At 44.1% G+C, this 21640-nt stretch overlaps 1 protein-coding gene and 1 pseudogene across 1 annotated transcript; both read left to right on the forward strand.

Annotated features, from left to right (window-relative positions):
- Nucleotides 1-1144: 1144 nt before the first annotated feature.
- On the forward strand, nt 1145-1740 carry LOC101697927 (small ribosomal subunit protein uS17m-like; annotated as a pseudogene).
- Nucleotides 1741-17545: 15805 nt separating this feature from the next.
- Prr30 (proline rich 30) lies at nt 17546-20655 on the forward strand. The gene is given in 5 exon segments (XM_021253886.2): nt 17546-17845; nt 18191-18745; nt 18747-18887; nt 18889-19058; nt 19061-20655. Coding segments are annotated over 4 exon segments (1179 nt in total). The 5' UTR covers nt 17546-17845; nt 18191-18533; the 3' UTR covers nt 19717-20655.
- Nucleotides 20656-21640: the final 985 nt, after the last annotated feature.

The following is a 21640-nucleotide window of genomic DNA, read 5'->3' on the forward strand; positions in this document are numbered from 1 at the left end:
TGTTACCTTTGCTTCCATTCTCATTATTCTCCCCTATCGTAGACAACCATTCCAGTGTCTGCCATATTTCTTTTGTTAGTAGGCGTGTTTTTTAAATATGTGCACAAAGCCTCCTCTCTCTGAAGGGGGGCCAAACTTCTGACTTGTGGCTGACAGATGTAGCAGGGCAGGCTGTCAGAGGGACATGGGGGTGAGTTTAGAGAGGACACTGTAGGGTCCTCTTGGTTCCCTCCTTTAATTCCAATCATCTCCTGTTAGTGTCGTGCTTTACGCCATGAATGTCTGCATTCATGAGAATACTGCTAAACTTGATGGTTTTAGTGAAATTACAAATGATGATGTGATATTATTATGTATACTTTTTGTTCTTCTAAATAAAGAAACTCTAATGGGTCTGTATTCTTCTCCTTCTCCTCTTCCTTCTTCTCTTGAGACAGGGTCTTGGTATATAGTTCAAGCTCACTATAACTCACTGTGTAGCCCAGGCTGGCCTCTAACTCACAGGATGTGATATTATTATATCTCCTCACTTGTCATGTTTTTGTTATGACTGTTTGCTTGCCTCCTACCTTACTTAAACTGAGTCTTTATACTTGGAAAGATTCAAAATATACACTACTCTTATAAAGTAATTCTCTTATTATTTTGGTACTTTTTAAATTTTGGTTTGGTTTTTTGAGACAGGGTCTTGCTTTGTAGTGCAGGCTTGCCTTGAACTCACCATATAGCCCAGGTTGGCCTCTAACTCGAGGTGTTCCTCCTGCCTCAGCCTCCTGAGTGCTGAGATTACAGGCATGTGCCACCATAGCCAGCTATTTATTTTTGTATATTTTAGATAAAGAAAAATTCTAGGTATTAGACAGGCAAAGGCGTATTTTAGTTTTCAGTGCCAACCATGTTTCTGGTGAGTTTATCAAAATTAGCCAAATACTAGAACTGAAAGAGACTTTGCTGAAGATTCACCTAGTATATGAGAAATTTTAGGAAAAGCTAAATTTCCTGTAAAGAAAAAAACAATATTCTCAAACTGAGCATGGCAGCACGCACCTACAATCCTAGCTACTTGGATGCTGAATCAGAAAGATAACAAGTTCAGGCCTGGGGATTTAGCTCAGTGGTTCCACCGCCTGCCTTGCCTCGCAAGTGCAAGGTCCCCAGTTCGATCCCCGGTACCAAAAACAAACAAAGAAACAAAACTTTATCTTTGAGAACCCTGAGGTGATCAAAGCCACCGAATGTCAGTACCTTGGTCATTTGTCCATGCCAAATGGATAGTGGGAAGGTGATTGGTACAGCAATGCAAAAAACTGCTAAAGTGAGAGTGACCATACTTGTTCAGGATCCCTACTTATTAAAGTACTTTAATAATCAGAAAGCCTGGGGCCAGGGATTTAGCTCAGTGGTGCTTCTGCCTGCCTCGCAAGCACAAGGTCCCAAGTTCGATCCCCAGTACCAAAAAAAAAAAAAAGTGAACACAATAATCAGAAAACTTACTTTGCTCACGATGCCCTTCAGCAAAGCACTGTTGGGGATATTGTACTTCTCAAAGCTTTACCTGTTCCTCAAACGAAGCATGTGAAACAGGAACTGGATGAGATCATCTTCAGAGTGGGCAGAGTTGTAGATCCAATAACAGGAAAACTCTGAGCAGGAACTACCTACCTGGAGAGTCCATTCAGTTTGGAGACCACCCAGCTAACCACAGCTCTGGAAGAACTCAACATCTCTTCAACACAGTGAAGGGCTGGAAGAAGGAGACAAAGGGAACATTTTCTACTTCGCGTTACAAACTGTCCAGTTTCTCTCATGGCATTTATGAAACAGTAAAGGGCTTGTTACAATTTTTCATTTAAAAAAAAAAGAAGGATAATAAGTTCAAGGCCAGCCTGAGCAATCTAGCAAGACATTGTCTCAAAATCAATCAATCAGTCAATCAATCAATCAATAATAATAATAATAAAAAGGTGGGCTGGGATGCAGCTCAGCAGGGAAGGGGAAAAAAGAAAGACATAAAGGGATAGAATTAACTTTCAAAAACTAAGACGTACAAGGGAAATGTTATTGCAGGAAGAGAGGAAAGGATAGGAACTCTTTTAAAGGAGAATTATGCATTGCAAAAATGGAGGAAGAGATCATGAGGCAAACTATACAGGACTACTTCTCAAGTCAGAGGTGGAAAAAAGTCCACATTAACTCAGCAAAGCTTGTGCACAATGTTAGTACAGACGGACTCTGAAGTCTCTATGGGACAATGACCAACACTCCCTAGAGTAGGGACAAGGGCTAAAAATCTATGGGAATTTTCTGGAAAGCACCAATTATAGAAAATAATAAATAGGATCTGTAAACTAAGACACTGTACATTAACAGCCCACATAAAAAGAATTGTACAGGATCACCAAAAAGAGCCCACATTTTCTAGTTAAGTCAGACTTACAGTTAGCCAGCATTGGAAAAAGTCCTAAACCATATTTAGATTTTGCCAATGAGAAACAGGTAATATTGCAAAAAGACTCCTATTCGAGTCCCGTTTCCCTTTCTGATTGTAAATCCAGAAATAAGATTTGGTTATACCCACAAAATCTGTGGAATTCCAATTTCTCACAAGTCTGACCTTTTGTCTCTACAGCTATTACTAATAATGTTTGGTACGTGGGAAAGGGATGATTTCGTTGGGAAGGAATTCAAAATGATATTGTGTTATTATCTGACTTTTTCTGCCATGTGACTATATGTTTCCATCCCCAAGCTGGAATCTGGTGCGATACCAAAATACTAGGACAGATCAAATTATTAACAACAAATAAAGTTTACAATAATTTGGGTATTAAAGACCAATTTTTCTTAAGATTAGAACTAGCCATTTCACATGAGGTTATAGCCATAACGTCTCTTCGGCCAAAAGAAAAAATAGAGTTAAAAGATAATAAAGTACTTCATAAGGTATCCATGATTAGAGGGGAAAGCACTGTCAGTCTGATTAAAGACTATAGGGTTTCTTCCGTGGGAATCCGTGAAATGACAGACGACTCCAGTGCAGCGGGAGGCCTCGGGGGGCCCAGGCGCAGGAGGCCATGGAGGCTTCCGGGGAGGCTTTGGCAGTGGTCTTCAGGGCCTTTACATGGCTAGGCTGTGAGGCCCACAGTGGAGACCAAGGACACTGGATCCCTGTCACCAAGCTGGTCCAGCTGGCCAAGGATGCACAGATCAAGTCCCTGGAGGGGACTGCTCTCTTGTCCCTGCCCATCAAGGAGTCTGAGACCCTTGGAGTTTTTCTCTGGGGCATCCCTCAGGAATGCAGTTCTGAAGACAGGCGGGTACAGAAGCGGTGTGTTGGCCAGTGGGCAGGTTCAAGGTATTTGTCACCACCTATTGTCATCACTACAATGGTCATGTCCAGTTTGGGCAGAAAGTCCTCCAGGGAAGTAACCACCGCCATCCGAGGGGGCATCATCCTGGCCAAGCTGACTGTCATCCCTGCATGGAGAGGCTCCTGGGGGAACAAGATGGGCAAGCCCCATAGCATCCCTTGCAAGGTGATAGGCTGCAGAGACTCTGAGCTGGTGAACCTCATCCAATCCCAGGGGCACTGGCGTCATCTCAGCCCCAGATGGTGCTGGTGGTGGCCACACTGACGACTGCTACATCCCTCCCAGGGGCTGCACTGTCACTCTGGGGAACTTTCCCTAGGCCACCTTTGGTGTCATTTCCAAGACCTACAGCTACCTGACCCCGAAACTCTGGAAAAAGACCTTATTCACCAAGTATCTCTACTAGGAATTCACTGCATCCTGTAAAAACCCACAGCAGAGTCTGTCCCAGGACTCAGCTCCAGCAGTAGCTCCAGAAGTAGCTGCAACACAGGGTTTTTATACAAGAAAGTGAAGGAAACCTTAAAAAAAAAAAAGACTACAGTGACAGATACAGAGGATGATGTGATATTAGGAGGCCCTATTGCACTCATTTGCTCCTCTTCTTTAGTCTATACTATGTTTTTAATGATCATAACTTTCTTTTATTTATTAAGTTTTTTTGAGATAGGGTCTCACTGTGTAGCCCAGGATGACCTCAAATTCCCTTCAATCCTCCTGCCTCAGCCTCCTTAGTGCTGATATTACAAGTATGCACCACCATGCCTGGCCAAATTAACTTTTGTTTTTCACATAACTAATAGATGAACTCAGAATGTATCACTAAACTTAGCAGACTTCTGGCCTCCACTAACCTGGAGCTAATAATGCTTTAACCTAACATCTGAAACCTACAAGACAGATTTCCCCACCTTCCTATAGCGCTCGCTACTGACATTCCCACCAAAGACGTGGGTATTGACATGACTTCATTTTAGTTCGTGACTATAAAAGTTCCTCTTACACGGTGGAATGTGCCATTCAGGGTAACTTGAATCTATGTTCCCAGGTCATGGTTACTCATCTTTGGCTTGGAATAAACAATGTTCCTAATTTCTTAAAAAACAAAACAAAACCACAAAACGAAAAACTCTGCCTAATGCACCACAAATGTTTTGCTGTTAAAACTCAGGGTCCTATGAAACTACTTCGAGAATCCTAAGGAGCAAGGGAATGTGAGAAGCACAGAGCCTCACTGGGGTGAGAGATCCCTGCTCTTGAGAGCTGCGTGTCATGACCTCGGATAGAAGAACGGCATTTGGATAAGAGCAAAACTGCATGCTCTCCAGGCCTGAAAGGATCGTCTCTCGCACCATAGATGTATGACTACTCCAAAGGGGTCGGATGCCGAGCTTTAAGTGAGCCAATAGGCAACAGAGGTGCCCAGCTCAAGACCTTCAGACCAGGCTAAGAGCTCCTCACAGAAAACTCTACAACCCCAGGGATCTGATCAGGCACCCCAGTTTCTTGCTCTCTAGCTATCTGTGAGACAGAAGAGGCCCATGAAACAAACTGCAAGTTCTCTTAGCTTTCAGCACAGTGTTTCTTTCTCGGAAAGCTAAAGTGGGCCTCCCGCAGAATCTCCCATTTAGAGCCCAGCAGAAATGTAATCGGGTCAGCATCAAGGCCAGACTTCCAGGGGAAGCTGGGACTGTCCTTTCCAGGTGGGAGACAGATGTGGCCTCGCTCCCTCTGCAGGAACTTACCTGCTGTCACTATCAGCCAATACTGCTCCCAGGCAAGGAGGGGGTCTGGCTCCAAATTTGCAGAGCCTGGTCACATCTATCGCCATGACAGGACACAACAGGGAAAAACCCTATCAAAGTCACCTACAGCCACGTGGAAAGAGATCTTCTTGTAGCCAAGTCCATTCCCAGGGCTGCACGGCCTGAAAAGCTTTGAGGAGCTCCTCCTCTTCCAGGATTCACTCCTTTGGAGAGTGCAGTCATAGTCAGGGGAACGTGGACTTCTCAGCCTTTCACGTCAGGGCTGTGTCCACAGCAGGGTACCAGAGTAGAAAGGAAAACCTGTACAGTGAACACAAAGTCCACAAAGTCCCCAGTGACCAGCATCAAGTGAGACTGATGTCCAGGGGCACTGTCCACACGCCCAGAGGCCCAGAGGCCATTTCAAACATTCCGGCATCTCATGCAAGTGCCCTTGCAGGCAGCAGAGGAGGCAGACTGGGACGGGCTCTGAGTGCTCACATTCTCTCCCGGTACAGCTCAGGTGCACCCCGCACCCGCCTGTCTCTGTTGGCATGGCAAACCCTGGATGCACGCATGTCGGTAGCTCTAGGAAGTGTCCTTGGAGAAGTTCTCTGTGACAACTTTGTCTCAAGCTGGGCTTCGTCTTCAGCCTCCGGGGCATGGATACAGCAGGACAGGTTCTGCCACGTGAGTCCTGAGCAGCTTCAGGGAGAGGGCAGGCAGCTGGGTGGTGGAAGCACAGCTTTACTCTCATGCACTGTTGTGGTTTAGCTCCCGATGTCTTCCGAGAGAGCCGTGTGCTCACAGGTGGGCTTTGGGGAGGTGATTGGATCATTAGCCCACTGATGAGTTTATGGCTAAATGTGATTTGGGAGGTGGGGGAGGAGGAGATGGGTCACCGCGGGTATGGCTGGGATGGGTCTGTCTCCCTCCCTTTTCCCTTGGTCTCACCCTCTGCTTCTGCCACCTGTGCCCCTCTGCCATGCCGTCCTGCCTTGGAGCCAGCCGACTATGTGAGCCAGGAACCTCTACAAACTGTGAGCCAGAACAAAGCTTTCTTTGTTTAACTCGAGGGTGTCGGTTATTTTCTCTCAGTGACAAGAGAGCAACTAAGATATACATTTTCTTCTGAAGCTGGCCAGACAGAACTACTTTGCGAGATCGTGGTACAGGTGAGGTCCCGGATACTGGTCTAACTCATAGCCTTCCTGGCTCCCACTGTGGCCTCTCATAGTGACAGCAGCTTCCTGGGTCCTTGCTTAGTCTGGTACCATTAGCCTCTACTATGTCAGGTGGGGAAGAAGTTCCTGCATGGTCCCATGTGGGTGGAACTGACTGCCCAAGATGTGTGGACCCTGAGCGACACCAGATAGTATCATCTTCACTCCAGAACTTGGGCCTGATCTCCCAGGAGTTGTGATCTATGTTTGGGCCAATAAACCCCCAGCTACTGTTTAAGTGGAGGACTTTTGAAAAGGCCCAACTGACTGGCCTACATTTATCCATCTTTTTCACAATTATACCATGATATTCTGTCAAAAGGCCTGCTAACTTGGGCGTGGTGGTGCGGGCCTGTAATCCCAGCACTTGCAGAGGCTGATGCAGGAGGATTGCAAGTTTAAGCCTAGACTGAGGAATTTAGTGACTTTTAGAGACCCTGTGTCAAAATGAAGAAATTTAAATAGCTGAGGATGTAGCTCAGTACAAATGTTCTAGGTTTAATTCCCTAGTACTGAGGGAAAAAATCTTGGTAAAAATAAAAAATGTATAAGGATCATTGTAACCCTCAAGGTAAAAACTCATTTGCAAAGTAAGAAATGAAAAGTAACGTGAAGAACTGCTTTTTTCAGAGTGAGGATTGAACCCACAGCCTTCACATTAAGCTACACCCCGTCCCCTTTATCTCCTTTAAATTTCAAGACAGTCTTTTTAAGTAACTAAGTTGCCCAGGCTGGGCTCAAATTTGCAGTCCTCCTCCCTCAGCGTCTCAGAGTGCTGGGATTACAGGGGTATGCCACCATGCCTGGCTAAATATGGAGAACTTTACATGGTACGAACTTAGGTCTATGTTTAGGTTCCTACAAACCCTTGGAGATGAGTTAATTTACATTGCTGAACTGCAAAAGCAACTTTCTGTGATCAGAATATTAGTATGCAAATTTCAGCTCCCATATAGCAAATCTCCAGAGTAACTAGTTTGAAAGAACGTGTCAGTCAACTTTGGAAGAGTAAGAAGAGTCACAGTGATATGGAAGTTTTAGATAACTTAATAGATTGAATATTAAGGTAGTTGTAGAAGCAAAATAAGTAATGTGTTCTTTTAAGATTTGCTTTTCCTGTAACTCTTTGTTTAAGGTGAAGATTATCTGACTCTAACCAGTAACTTCATTAACCTAACAAAGTTACCATGCCAGGGTGAATTTACAATGTATATGGCCTATCTTGTGTCTGTGACTTGTAAATAGGAACTGGAATTGTATCTATATATCAAAGACCACTAGGGATGAGATAATGGCTAAAAAGGATATAAAAAGGGAAACGCTGAACAAAGGGCACAGATATTGACCAGACTGGTTTCTGGCATGCCCGTCTGCTCGCGAGAAGAAATTTTATTATTTTATCGGAATTCTGTGCCTCTGTGTATTTCTTTCTGAGATTTCCGTAACAACAGAAGCAAAGCTGATAATACTCATTCCAGCACTATTCAGAAAAAGCAGAATTTTACCCAGTGGACTTTGTGAATTTCTATTGACACATGAAACAGAGCCTTTTACTTATTATTAGGCACTCAATTTATTATGTCACCCAGTGTCTCTTGTTCTGAGACCATGCATCAAGATCTTTCTGATTCCCAAGCAGTTCTGTCTAGATGACTTGAGAATGTTGCTGATGTTCAAACAACATCAGTTCCTACAACCATGATCTTTCTTTCTTTCTTTCTTTCTTTCTTTCTTTCTTTCTTTCTTTCTTTCTTTCTGACAGGGTCTCACTATGTAGTTCAGGCTGGCCTTGAACACCTGAGGATTCCCCTGCCTCAGCCTCCAATATGCTGAGATCACAGGCATGCTCCAGCACTCCCAGCATGCAACTATTATTTCACATGGTAAATAAAAAATGTGGATGCTGATTACATTTTAACTTCTCAAATAACTAGACTGCAGAAAGAAAATCTGCTAATTATTTCCTGTCTGTGTGAGCTACTCTATTTTAAGGTACATTTATAAATTAGCACTCTGGTACTTACCTCAGGCTGTTGCATTTTAGTGAGCATGGTCAAGAGAAGAAAAAGAAAAGTGGCAAAGTCAAATGTTCTTAGACTACTATCAACAAACCCATTCCCTCATCCCCTCAACAATCACTTCCAGGTTTCTGGGTACAGTTGCTATTTAGCATTTAAAAGAAACAGAATACAACATTCTTAAGTCTCAGATTGGAGAGTGGGACTATGTGGTAGATGATATCATGATATCTACACCAGGAAACAACTTGCAAGTGAAACCAACAGCATTACAATCTCACATTTACAACCTGGATACCAAATGGTTAGAGAAGTTCTGTTCACTTGGTCAAGGAAGTTTTACTACACATACAGTAAATGTATAAAATATAAAATAAGTGTGAGCTTGAGTTACCCTAGACATTTTTCATTAAAACAAGATTTTATTCCTTCTCACATCTTGATAACAAATGTGGGCCGTTTCCCGACACAGTTTCTCCAGTTCTCCAGACACCAATCAGGGGTCCAACAGGCCAATTAAACTCTGACAGTGGGGCCGGGGATTTAACTCAGTGGTTTCGCCACCTGCTGCCCAAGCACAAGGACCTGAGTTCAATCACCGGTACCAAAAAAAAAAAAATAATATATATATATATATATATATATATATATATATGACAATTTTATCACATTCATTCAATAATTTTTCTGTGTATGGTATATCTTATTCAATACACAATGCAATATTATAATCTGAAATATTATAATCTTTCCGAATTCTGTTTGCATTATTGTCTTTCTTTAAACAGCAAACTTTACACTGTCGTGTTGGCCTTTCCTGTTTTTCCGTGGGTGATATAATTTCAATAAAATGTCTACCCACTAAACGTAATGAAGATGTTGATGACAGACACCCTAGTTGCCATTTTGCTATCCTGTGTTTCTCAATTATTTAGTCTATTAGACCTAATCTAAACTGTAAAAGATTTATGATCGCCTTGTTTTGAAAAAAATAACAAAGAGTTCCATGTTGTTTGGTCCAGAAGGTGCATAAACATTTAAAATATATTCTTTTTTTTTTTTTTTTGGTACCGGGGATTGAACTCGGGACCTTGCGCTTTTGAGGCAGGTGGCGGAACCCCAGAGCTAAATCTCCAGCCCATAAACATTTTATAATAATATTTTCCTCACTTTTTGATTACAAGATAAATTGTTAGATGTTGGTAAACTCTGACAATACCACCCATAGAACTATTATAATCACTGACCACTATTGGAATTTGTTTCATTTCATTTCATCTATCATTACTGTATTATGAATAGTTGACAATAAGAAGATGTCTTTTTTGTCTTTCCGTTTCATAACAGACTTTTCCTCTCTGATATGCTAACATTTCTGAAAGCTTTTTCTTTTGTAAATCTTTTGGCACTTCCTTCCTGCTCAGTCATAGTGTCCCAAATATGTCTGTTTTGTACTGTAAAAGAATATCACTGAGTTCTAGGGAAGTATAAGAATTACATCTATGATAAATTTTTATAGATTGTAGCACAAATTATAGGTTATTTTTCACAAATAAAATAAACACAAATTAGTAAAAGAAAATAACCAGAACTTATTAGATTTCACTAGAAACAAACATCAAAGGTGAATACAATGTTCTAAGTAAAAAAGAATCCAAAAGATGGTTGATTTAAAACAAACAGATGTATGAGTGCATGTCATGCAAACAAGAATCGACTGGCTGAAATGATGCCTGCCCGAGTGATACTCAGGGTGAAGTGTTCAGTGCTTAAGGAGATTCCTGCACCTAAGCATGGTCGATTAAGCTATTGGCCATTGGTGACAACTCAACCCCAAGTCCCTCTCTCCTCCCCAGAGATCTACAGTGAGGCTGAAATCCACCCCCAGCCTGACTCTAACCACACAGTCAGCTCCTCTGGCTACCAGCCCCCACCCTGATGGTATCTTGGGGCCCCCCAAGAGTTCCTTCCATAAATTCAGGTATGGTCGACTAGGGGCTCATGACAAATAACAAAACACACTCCTATCACGAAAGAAAAGAAATATTTATTATGCCACGAACAATCTTCAAGTTGAAGTCCTCATATCTTGATATGGCTTGGATCTAAAACAACCCCCAAAGCCTCATGTGTTGAAAGGTGACTGGGTCACAGCTGAATGTGATGTGGGGGGGCCTGGTCGGAAGAGGCGGGTCACTGTGGGGTGACTTGGGAGGGCCCCTCCTTGGGCTCCTCATTCTTTCTGGTTCCTGATTGCCATACCGTGAGCAGCCCTCCTCCCCCAGAACCTTCTGCCCTGCTGTTTCTTCGTTGGAGCCTCCCAACCATTGCCTGAAACTTCTGAAACTGTGCGCTAAAATAAACCTTTTCTCCTTTAAGTTGCAGGTGTTGAGTATTTTGTCTAGCAATGAGGAAAGTGACTAAGATATCCCTAGAACATGAATAGTTTCCAAAAGGACTCAAGTTTTGATTTTGTTTGTGTTTTTGAGACAGGGTCTCACTATGCAGTCCAGGTTGGCCTTGACCATGCTATGGAGTTCAAGCTAGCCTGAAACTTGTGCCTTCCTGTCTCAGCCTCCCAGCTGCCATTAAAGGTGTGTGACACAAGGCCTGGTTTAAGTCAAAAGTTTCAGGGTGACCAATTTTGCCAGTTTACCTGGGACTGTTCTGGTTATAGCATTGAAAGTCCCTAAACAGCCCAAATGCCCATCAACTGATGAGTGGATAAAGAAGATGTGGGAGTTTTTTATACAATGGAGTAGTACTCTGCCACGAAGAAGGATGAGCTTCAGACATTTATAGCTAAATGGATGGAGCTTCAAACCATACTTTTAAGTGAAATAAATCAGACACACATGTGCAAATACCTCATTGTTTCTCTGGTGTGAGAAACCAAAAGTGGAAATAAGGACTGAGATGTATAATGGATGTTGGGAAATGGGAAGAAAGTGTTCAAATGGAAAGGGGAACAAGGGAGGAGGGAGCGAGAAAGGAAGGGAGAAGAAAAAAGTGAAAATAGAAGGAAAAATGGAAACAAAGCTTTTGTACATAGGGAGGGGAGAGGTCTTGGGGGAGAAGGAATAAAATAAAATTAAATTAATGAAAAAATTAAAATAAGATAAAAAAGAAAGTCCCTTGGGCCAGACATTTAGCTCAGTGGTTCCGCCACCTGCCTCAAAAGTTCAAGGTCCTGAGTTCAATCCCCGGTACCAAAAAAAAAAGAAAATCCCAAGTCTCAGGAAACCCTCCAGTACCCATGGCCAGGACTCTGTTTCCATACTCCTTCTTTCCTAAAACTAGTATGGCTGAAAGTTTGATGAGATTGTCTTTCCCACCACCCTTTCATAAGTGTCCTTATCCTCTTTTACCCAAGCCATAGCTCTTACCTATCCCTAAGTTTATTATGATGAATTGTCCTTGGGTGAAAAAGCTTCAGGGCACCAAAAAAGAGACACTTAGAAATAATGTCACCCACAAAGCCTTCCTTAATAGAGGAATTATGGCCACTAGGAGGGTGTCTCAGCCTTCAATTCTCTATTCCTGCTGAGGCTAAATCAGGGCATCGGGAATGAGGTGATTCTGCATTCTCTATGATACTCTGAATCCAGATTTACTGAGCAGTGGAGAACAGGTAGCATGAAGGGTTTACTTAATGACCATGACTCTCTAATCCTGCGGCAACTCTTTAAGGAAGTGCTGCTGCTGAGGGGGGTTCAGAAAGCGCCTTTCCTGAGCCACCGTCCCCAAGATCGCAGGATCTTCTTTCATCTGGGAATTGAACTCAGGACCTGGTGCTTGCCAGGTAGGCGCTGCACCGCTGAGCTACCTCCCGACCCCCTATCCAACTAGCTTAGTCTCGGTCTTAGAACTACAGTATTCAAACAGGCAGAAAAACAATAAGGAGATAAGCACTTGAGCAAGAGTATAAATCAAACGAACTTAACATACATCAAAGAACACTCAATAGCACAGTATCCATTCTTCTAAAGGGCAGACGGAGCCGTCTCCAGAACAGATCAGGTCGGCCACATCACAAGCCTCAGTAGGTTGAAAAGGATTCAGATCATACAAAGTATGTTCAGCCATGACACATAAAATTAGAAATCAACGACAGGACTAAACTTGGGAAATTCACAAATATATAATAATTAAACAATATACCCTCAATAATTCAAATAAGATATTGCAAGGGCAATAGGAAATAGTTTGAATGAAAAAAAAAATACAACACACTATGGGATGCAACTATAGAAGTGGAAAAGAGGGAAAACCTATAGATGCAAAGGCTTATATTAAAGAAAGAAAGAAAGAAAGAAAAAAGATCTCAAATCAATACTGTAACTATCTTAGGAAACCAGAAAGGGAAGAACCATGTAAACTTCAATCAAGAAGGAAGGAGGATTAGAGCAGGAATAAAAGAAATATAAAATAAAGACAAATATAGAATACTAAACATAGCAACTTAGTGAGACCCTGCCTCAGAAAAAGTAAAAAGTAAAAAGGGCTGGACTTATAGCTGGGTTTAATCTCTAGTACTGCAAAAAGTTTGAATAAATAAATAATGAAAGAGAGGACATCACTACTGACCACATATAAATAAAAAGGACTACAAGGGTTCTAAACAAATATGCCAACAAAAATAGGTAATTTAGATGAAAACAGACAACCTGAGAAAAACACAGACTATCAAAATTTACTCATAGAAAAACCATCTGTCCTCACTGGTATATTGAAATAAGAATTAATACCAATCCTTCACAAATTCTTGCAACAAATAAAATAGGAAGGAACACTTCCAACTATGGTGTCAGTTTTATTCTAATACCAAAATCACAGATATCACAAGAAAACTACTGACCAATGTCTCTTATTAACACAGACACAAAGGTCACAAACAAAATACTAACAAACAGAATCTAGCAACATACAAAAAGGATCTCACCATGTCCAAAAGGGATTTGACCAGGAATCTAGGCTTTGCTTTCTGGTTTTTAAAATTTTTTTTATTTTTTGGTAGCAGGGATCAAATAGGGACCTTGTGCTTTTGAGGCAGGTGGTGGCACCACTGAGCTAAATCCCTGGCCCTAAGAATCTAGACTTTGCTTAACACTGAAAAACCAATTAATGTAATGTACTATATAGATAGAATAAAGACAATCACCTCAACAGATAAAAAAAAATTTTTTTCCAGTACCGAAAATTGAACTCAGGACCTTGCCACTTGCCAGGCAGGCACAGTGCAAGAAAAAACTTTTTACGAACTCCATCACCCTTTATGATAAAACCATTTTGCAAACTAGAAACAGAAGACAACTTCCTCAACTTGACAAAGAGCATCTATGAAAAATTACAACTAACATCATACTTAATGGTGTAACACAAAATATTTTTTCTAGAAGATCAGAAACAAGACAAACATGTCTACTTTTCTTTTCAGTTTTAGAGATTGAACCTAGTGCCTCACACATGGTAGGCAAGCACTCAACCACTGAGCCACACCCCCTACCCGTGTTATTTTGTTACAAGGGAGAGTCTCATTTAGTTGCCCAGGCTGGCCTCACACTTGGAAGCCTCCTGCCTTAGCCTCCTGAGTAGTTGGGATTACACAGGTGTGGCATGGCCAGCAGGAGTTACCCTCTTATGACTTCTATTCGGTGCTTTATTGGAGGTTCTAGCAAGGCAAGTAAGGAAGAAAAAGAAACAGTATACAAATTGGGAACCAAGAAATAAAACTATCTCTATCACAGATGACATGATCTTAAGATCTAGAAGGAATATACTAAGAAATCATTAGAACCAATAAACAAGTTCAGCAAAGTTGTAGAATACAACATCAATATACAAAATGAATTGTATTTTTATATACTAGCAATAAACAATCAAAAATGAAAATTTAAAATGATTCTATGTATACTAGCATAAAAATAAAATAATAATAATAAACTTAGAAATAGGAGGCACAGTGGCAGATGCCTATAGTCCCAGTATTTTGGTTGGCTGGGTCAGGAGGATGGCAAATTCAAGTCTAGCCTGGGCAATTTAGTGACTTAGTGATAACCTGTCTCAAAATTAAAAAAAAATTTAAACATGCTCAATGTGAAAGCCTTGAGTTCAACCCTTCAGTACTGTAAAAGAAAGAATGAAAGACAGGAAAAAAGAAAAAAGAAAGTCATTTAACAAAAGTTCAAGATTTGTACATTAAAAATTAAAAGATATCACTGAAAGAAATTAAAGAAGATGTAAAAAATGGGAGGATAGGTCATATTCACAGATTGGAAAACTTAATATTCTTATGATAGCAATATTCTCCAAACAGATACATGGATTTAATGTTATCCTGGCCTTTTGCTGTTGTTGTTGTTGTTGCAGAAATTGATATATATTGATCCTTAAATTCACATGGAAATGCAAGGGAGCCATAGTAGCCAAAACAATCTTGAAAAGAAGAGCAAAGTTGGAGGCCTCGTGTTTCCCATTTCCAAAACTTACTGCAAAGCTACAGTTATTATGACTATGAAGCACTGGCAGAAAGGTAGCCAGAAAGATAGTGGAATTGAATAGTGAGTTCATTCATAAACCCTTACATTTAAGCAGAATAATACCTGCGCCCCTCCCCTACAAAAAAGTTCACTTTTAACCCCTGGAATGTATGATATGTTATGCTACAGGGGAAGGAGAAAGTAGGGTTGCTAATGAACTGACTTTAAAATAGATTATCCTAGGGGCCAGGGATTTAGCTCAGTGGTTTTGCTGCCTGCTGCGCAAGCACAAGGACCCAAGTTCGATCCCCGGTACCAAAAAACCCCACAAAAAACCAAACAAACAAAAAAACCCAAAAATTAACCCAAAATGGATCATAAGTTGTTAAAGAAAAAATATTCAATGATTCTTCTTAAAACACAGTCAAGAAGACTGTAATCAGGACTATATATATTATATATGAATAGGGAACACTGTTTCGGGGTCTTGCAGTGAGGGAGGGAGGCGGGACTCAATTCTCAATGTACCAAGTGGGAATTTAGAGCCAAGAAGCTGTGTCAGGGTCAGTAGAGGGAAGATTATAAGAGGAAAAAGCAGGGAGAGGGCATTCTGGTTAAACCAACCCGCCCAGCTTGTTGCTGAAGACCGCAGGACCAGACGTCACCTGGGAGATGGTGGAGGCAGAGAAATCCAGATCAAATATTAAGGATGATCAGATATTAAGAATGGGTGATTCTCGCCCAGATGAGGTGGTGCACACCTTTAACCACAGTGCTCTTGGGGGCTGAAGCAGAAGGAACTCAAATTCAATCCCAACCTAGGCAACTCAGCAACTCAGCAAGACTCTGTCTCAAAATAAAAAAAATAAAGGGCTGAGGATTTAGCTCAGTGGTTCTGCCGCCTGCCTGCAAGCGCAAGGTCCTGAGTTCCATCCCCCCCATACCAAAAAATAGATAAATAAATAAAGGGCTGGGGATGTAGCTTGGTGCGAAGGCCTGGGGTTCAACCCCTAGTAGTGTGTGACTGCACGCGCGCACGCACACACACACACACACATACTAATAATAAATAAAATAAAAACTCATGCATCAAAAGAGACCATCAAAAGTGTAAACAGAGAGCCAGGGATTTAGCTCAGTGGTTTTGCCGCCTGCTGAGCAAGCGCAAGGACCCGAGTTCAATCCCTGGTACCAAAAAAAAAAGAGTGTAAACAGATAACCCACAGAATCAGAGAAAATCTTTGTAAGTCATGTATCTGATAAGGTACACATTTCCAGAACATATAAGAAACTCTTAAAATTCAACATAAGACAAAAAGCTAAAAGATGTGCCAATGATTTGAATGGAAAAGGCTTACCAGCACATGAAAAATGTATATTAGTCATCTAGAAAATGTAAACCAAAACCACAGTGTGATACTATTTCACTATGGTACCGGGGATTTAACCCAGGACCTTTGCACTGAGCTCTATCCCCAGACCTTTAAAAAATTTTGAGTTTCATTAAACCACTGGGGTTGAACCTGTGATCCTCCTGCCTCAGCCTCCCAGAGTACTGGGGTTATAGGTATATGCCATCACACCTGGCAATGATACAACCAGTCTGAGAGAGTTTGGTAGTTCTGCAACATGTTAAATACAGATACATCATTTGACTTAACAATTTTATTCCCAGGTATCTACTCAAGATAAATGAAAATCTATGTCTACACAAAACATGTACAAGAATGTTCACAGCAGCATTATTCACAATTGCCAAAAAAGAAGAAACAGCCAAAATATCTGTCAAATAAAGAGTGGATAAAGAAAGGAATGGCTGGGCCGGATTTAGCTCGGTGGTTTCGCTGCCTGCTGTGCAAGCACAAAGACCGGAGTTTGATCCCCAGTACCAAAAAAAAAAAGAAAGGAATGGCTTCTGGGAATTTAGCTCAGCGGCAATGCACCTGCCTTGCAAGCGAAGGGTCTTGAGTTTGATCCCTGGTAGCACCACCCCCCCAAAAAAAAGAAAGAAAAGAAAAGAATGGCCTAGTCATACAAAGGGATATTATTTAGCATAAAAAGGAACAAAGTTATGATACATAGTACTAACGAATGAATCTTTCAAACACAAGAGACCACTTACATGAAACATTTAGATTATGTAAATCCATAGAAAGTGGATTTATGGTTTCCAGAGGCTGAGGGGAAGTAGAGAATGGTGAGTGACTGCTCATGGATACAAAATTGGGGGTGGGGGGGCAGGGCAGAAAAACATTCTAAAATTAGATTGTGCAGATAGTTGTACAATCCTATGAGTATAGGACTGTACAAGAACACAACGAGGGCTGGGGATTTAGCTCAGTGGTTCTGCTGCTTGCCTTGCAAGCGCAAGGACCCAAGTTCAATCCGTGGTACCAAAAAAAAGAACACACCGAATTGGAACACATTAAATAGGTGGATTGTATGGTTTGCAAATTATATCTCAATAAAGGTGCTAGGAAACAGTTATAAAGCACATAAATACATCCCAAGGTGGGGAAAGGTGTGCAACATGACCCACTCTTTGGAAAGCAGAGGCCGTCTAGGTCCTAAAGGTGAAACTGAGGCATTCAACAGTTCTGCTTGCTTCACAGTTTTGTCACAGACCAGCCTTCACATGGCCCCTGACAGAAGGCCCCAGGCGAGACTCCGTGACGTCAGCATCTGACCTCTATGACACAGGCTCTCGCAGCCCCAGGAAATGGGGCCCTCCGCTCCCGCTGAGGGTGGCAAGGCTGCCCCTTAGACCAAGTCTCAGTCTCAGAGGCTTTTTCCTGCTGACCCCACTGCTGCCGTGGCTGCTGGGTGTGACACGCCATCTCGGCCAGGGCCTGACCAATCTAGAGGACCTCAGCATTAGGGGGGACAGGTGGTCAGGGGACCAGTGACCAGAATCCAGGAGTCGGGATTAGGAGGCCAAACCCGGGTCACACAGAGGGCCTCTGGCTGGCTGCAGGGGGCCGAGGACAACTCAGACAGAATCGGGTCAGGGTGAGTTCGGGACAGACGCTGGGGGAGAGGGAGGTGTAGTCACTGCTTGATGGCGGCTCCTCTCTCTCTCAGGTCCCCTCTTGGGCCAGTGCTGTGAAACAGAAACGTGGGGGACCCTCATTATGAGAACTCACAGCACCTCTAGAACCCCTTCCCCTTCCCCTGCCCCTGCCCATCCCAACCCCCTCCTCTAACTCCTTCCTTCTCTTTTCCTGCTCTCACCTCCCCTGGAACGGTTTGCAGGTGCAAAGGTTTTGGGGTTTAGAGAGTTGTCTCGAAACTGGCTCTGGGCAGAGCCAGAGGTGGGCCGCTCTTCCCACTCCTGGGTGCTGTCTCTCTCTGCAGGTCCTGGGGCCCTGTCTCCTTCTCAGTGCCATCCAGATAATCACCGCCACCCCTCAGCTCCCAAGAGGCAGCTCTGACTCTGCGATCCTATGTATGCTTCATCAGCAGCTGACGCAAAGATGTGAGAGACGCAAAGAGGCTTGGACTGAGGCTCCCACCTGAGCGCTCTGAGAGCTCAGCAGAACCTCACACCATGAGGCCGGTGCCTCCTTGGCCTACGCCACTGCCACGGGCAGCAACCTCACCTGGAGCCCCATGCCTGCCAGAAGACCGCCTTGATATCCTGACTCTGCTAGGTTTCTAATCCCTGTGTTGTCACCCAGTTCCTTCCAGAATCAAGGCAATGTTGCCTCAAAACCAGGACCAGTTGCTGCTACAGAACACATTTTCTCCTGCGTGTCCCGCTTGGGGCCTCTCACAGCTAGTGGACTCCCCTAGCCCCAACCTCCGACCTCGCTCTCAGCATCAGTCTCTCCCTTCCCCCTACCCACCGCTCTCCTCTTCCCCAAAGTCCCAACCCCCGTTCTCCTTTCCTCCATGGGCCCCTCTTCCAGCCCCCCTTCTACTCTTCCGATGCTAATCCTGACTTAGCTCCACACTTCTATTCTCTCCCAAGTCCCCCCGCATTTTTTCAGCAGAGTCACCCTTACATCTGCCTTCCACATAGCTCTTGTCCCTCAAACCACTGCTGGCTGTACCGCTCCTCTTCCCCAATCCTCCTCTCCTTCCCAGCCTCCGAAGCCCTCTCCCTGCCCCCACAGCCGGTTTCCTGGCCACCCTGAAGACCTCCCTAGCTCCTGGCTCATGTCCCCCAGCCCCGGCCTCGCTTCTCCAGGGGTCTGCTGTAATAGGCAGGCTTGGCACTGGTACGGGGCATCGGGTCCCCTGGGGTGGTAGCGGGATGTGTGCCAGGCAAGAGGAACCCTGCAGAGTTCAGGGACCCAGGGGCCCTGGTGGCCCACCTGGGGCTGTGCTGCATCGCGCACGACCTGCAGCTACTACTTTTGCGGCAGGTTTTTCTCAGCAGAACCAGCCGGGCCCCCATTGTGGAATATCCCATATGCCTGGTGTGCCTCCAGCCCCGAAGGCCTTCTTGTCCTATCCCCAGGTACAGAACTGGACCCCGGCCGCTTGCCTTCCCTGAACTACTGCCCTGCGCTCCTGGCCAGGAATCTGGGCCACTCCGAATGGCCATCGGCTTTGGCCTCCACCTGGCTGTGGGCTAGGCCAGGGCCTTGAATCTGTTGCCAAAAAGAAGGCCAGAGGAAGTAGGGCCTCAGGGCAAGGCCACTCAGTCCCCTCCGGGTCAGGCACCAGCAGCCCACATCCCAGGGGCTCAGGGCCAGGCAGACCCAGCCCCAGGCACACACTCCCAGGCCAGGAGCCTCAGGTCTGCAGGTCTTCAAACACCAGACTCCACCCACGGAAGCTCAGGGCCTCCACCTCAGGCCCCGAAGCCCAGGCTTTCTCCAGCCCTAAACTGGCCTGCCAGTCCAGAGCCTTTTCTCCAAAAATTCCCATCCTAGTTCCAGAACTACGGAGGATCCCTGGAACTCCCCCTCCAGACCGTAGCCTCTCCACCAGGCCCCAGAGCTCAGGGAGCCCCCGAGACACCCTAAGGGCTGGCCGGCCGGAGGTCAGGTATGTTCTCCTGTCCTGAACCCTGGAAACCCCCTGTGGAGTCTTCTCTCCCCTGGCTGAAGAGGACTTAAGGGCACTGGAGGCCTCATTCAGCCTTCAGTATATCCAATAAAGCTTGACCCTGTAAACCTTCTGTCTGTGTCCTGCTGGGCCCACAGAATTCATGGCTACAGCTACAAGGGTGCTAGTCTCCAACAAGGCACCTGGGGTGGGGTGTCAGGAAACAGAGGGGCTTGGGACAGCAGACGCCCTGTATCCAGGAGGGAAAGGAACCCATAAGGCCCTAGGACCTGAGGTACACAAGGGCTCAGCCAGGCCCTTATGGTTTAATTCCGTTTTGTGGGACAGACACTGGTGTCCCCAAAGATGAAGCCACAGGGCCTGAGGGTACTGAAGATACTGCAGCCCTTGTGTCTTTACAGGGATTTCTAGTGCTTATCTGTAGGGAATCAAGGGGACTCAAGCACAGATCAGAAACCCCAAGATCCCCACAGGACCGTGGGGTGTCAGGGACAGAAGACATCTGTCAGGGAACCTGAGATATTTCCTAGGTTGTCAGAGGGTAGTGGCTGCCACCCATAAGCTGCAGTTGCATGAGTGGAAATGTGAAACCACTAGAAGGAAATGGTGGACTCTGCCAACATAAAGGATAGGTGTTGTATTAAGGTGGAGTGTGGTTTCTTTATACGGTAAAAAAATACTTTAGTTAGCTTATGAGTCAGGCAGCTAGTAGTGGAAGGGCCTGAGTTAGAGTTGGCCGACAAGCCATATTGATAAAAATTAAGAATAGATAGTGAACTGGGACTTTGGACAAAGAATGAACTTCCTCAGGCAATATGGGACACAGCCCAGTCCCTACTAAAGCCATTCCTAAGTTCCTGAATTTCAAGGAAATTACAATGCAAGTTAACCAGTTTTTCTAAGGTCCAGGTACTAGCAAACCCTGAAGTTGAAGAACTGGGTTGAAAGTGTGGGGTCCAATTGGTCATTTTTAAATCCACAGAGGGACTTCTGATAGGTGGCCACTAAAGAAATAAGCAATTCCTGTGCTTTTATCTATAATTTAATTATCTCTGACTGGGGCAGGAGTGGGGGTTCTATTTGGGATCTCTCCTGAAAATCTAGGAGCTATTCTGTTCTGTATTTTCAATAAAAACTCTGCTAACGTCCTCCTTCGCTTCAAGACTTGTTCCTTGTCACTAGCAGAACCACAAGCCTGGTACTCATGGTATCAATACAGTATTAGGAAACTGGATCTGGGATTTGACACCAGGTTCATTCTGAATCCATGCTGCCTTGTTTCAGGAGCTGCAGGTTGTTTCAGGTACTGTATGTGACCTTGGACCAATCGCTTCCTCTCAAGTGCAAAGGTTGCCCTTTTATCAGTTGGCTCATCACTCCTGAGTGGGACTGCTCTAATTTTAGGACTTATTAAATTTATGGAAGTCTGATTTGGTTGCACACGCCTGTAATCTGGGAGGTTGAGGCAGGAGGATCGACAAGTTTAAATCTAGCATGGCCAATTCAGGAAGACCCTGTCTCAAAATAAGGGGGCGGGGGTACTGGGAACATAGCTCAGGGCGACCCCCACTACCGAAAAATAAAACAAAATTTTTAAAAGGGGCTGGGGAGGTAACCCAATGTGAAGGCCCTGGGTTCAATTACAAAGAAACTAACACTCAACATTCCTTCAACGCTACTAAGTAGCTCCACCTCCCACCCTCCCCAAGCAAAGAGGGCGTGTCTGACGTCACAAAGGGCGGAGAAGCGGATTCGGCTCCAGGGCTCCGAGGCCCGCCACCGCTGACG

This window comes from Heterocephalus glaber, unplaced genomic scaffold, assembly GCF_053883595.1.
Source record: "Heterocephalus glaber isolate CG9 unplaced genomic scaffold, H.glaber_assembly_v1.0 deba00001457, whole genome shotgun sequence".
Lineage (NCBI taxonomy): Eukaryota > Metazoa > Chordata > Mammalia > Rodentia > Bathyergidae > Heterocephalus > Heterocephalus glaber.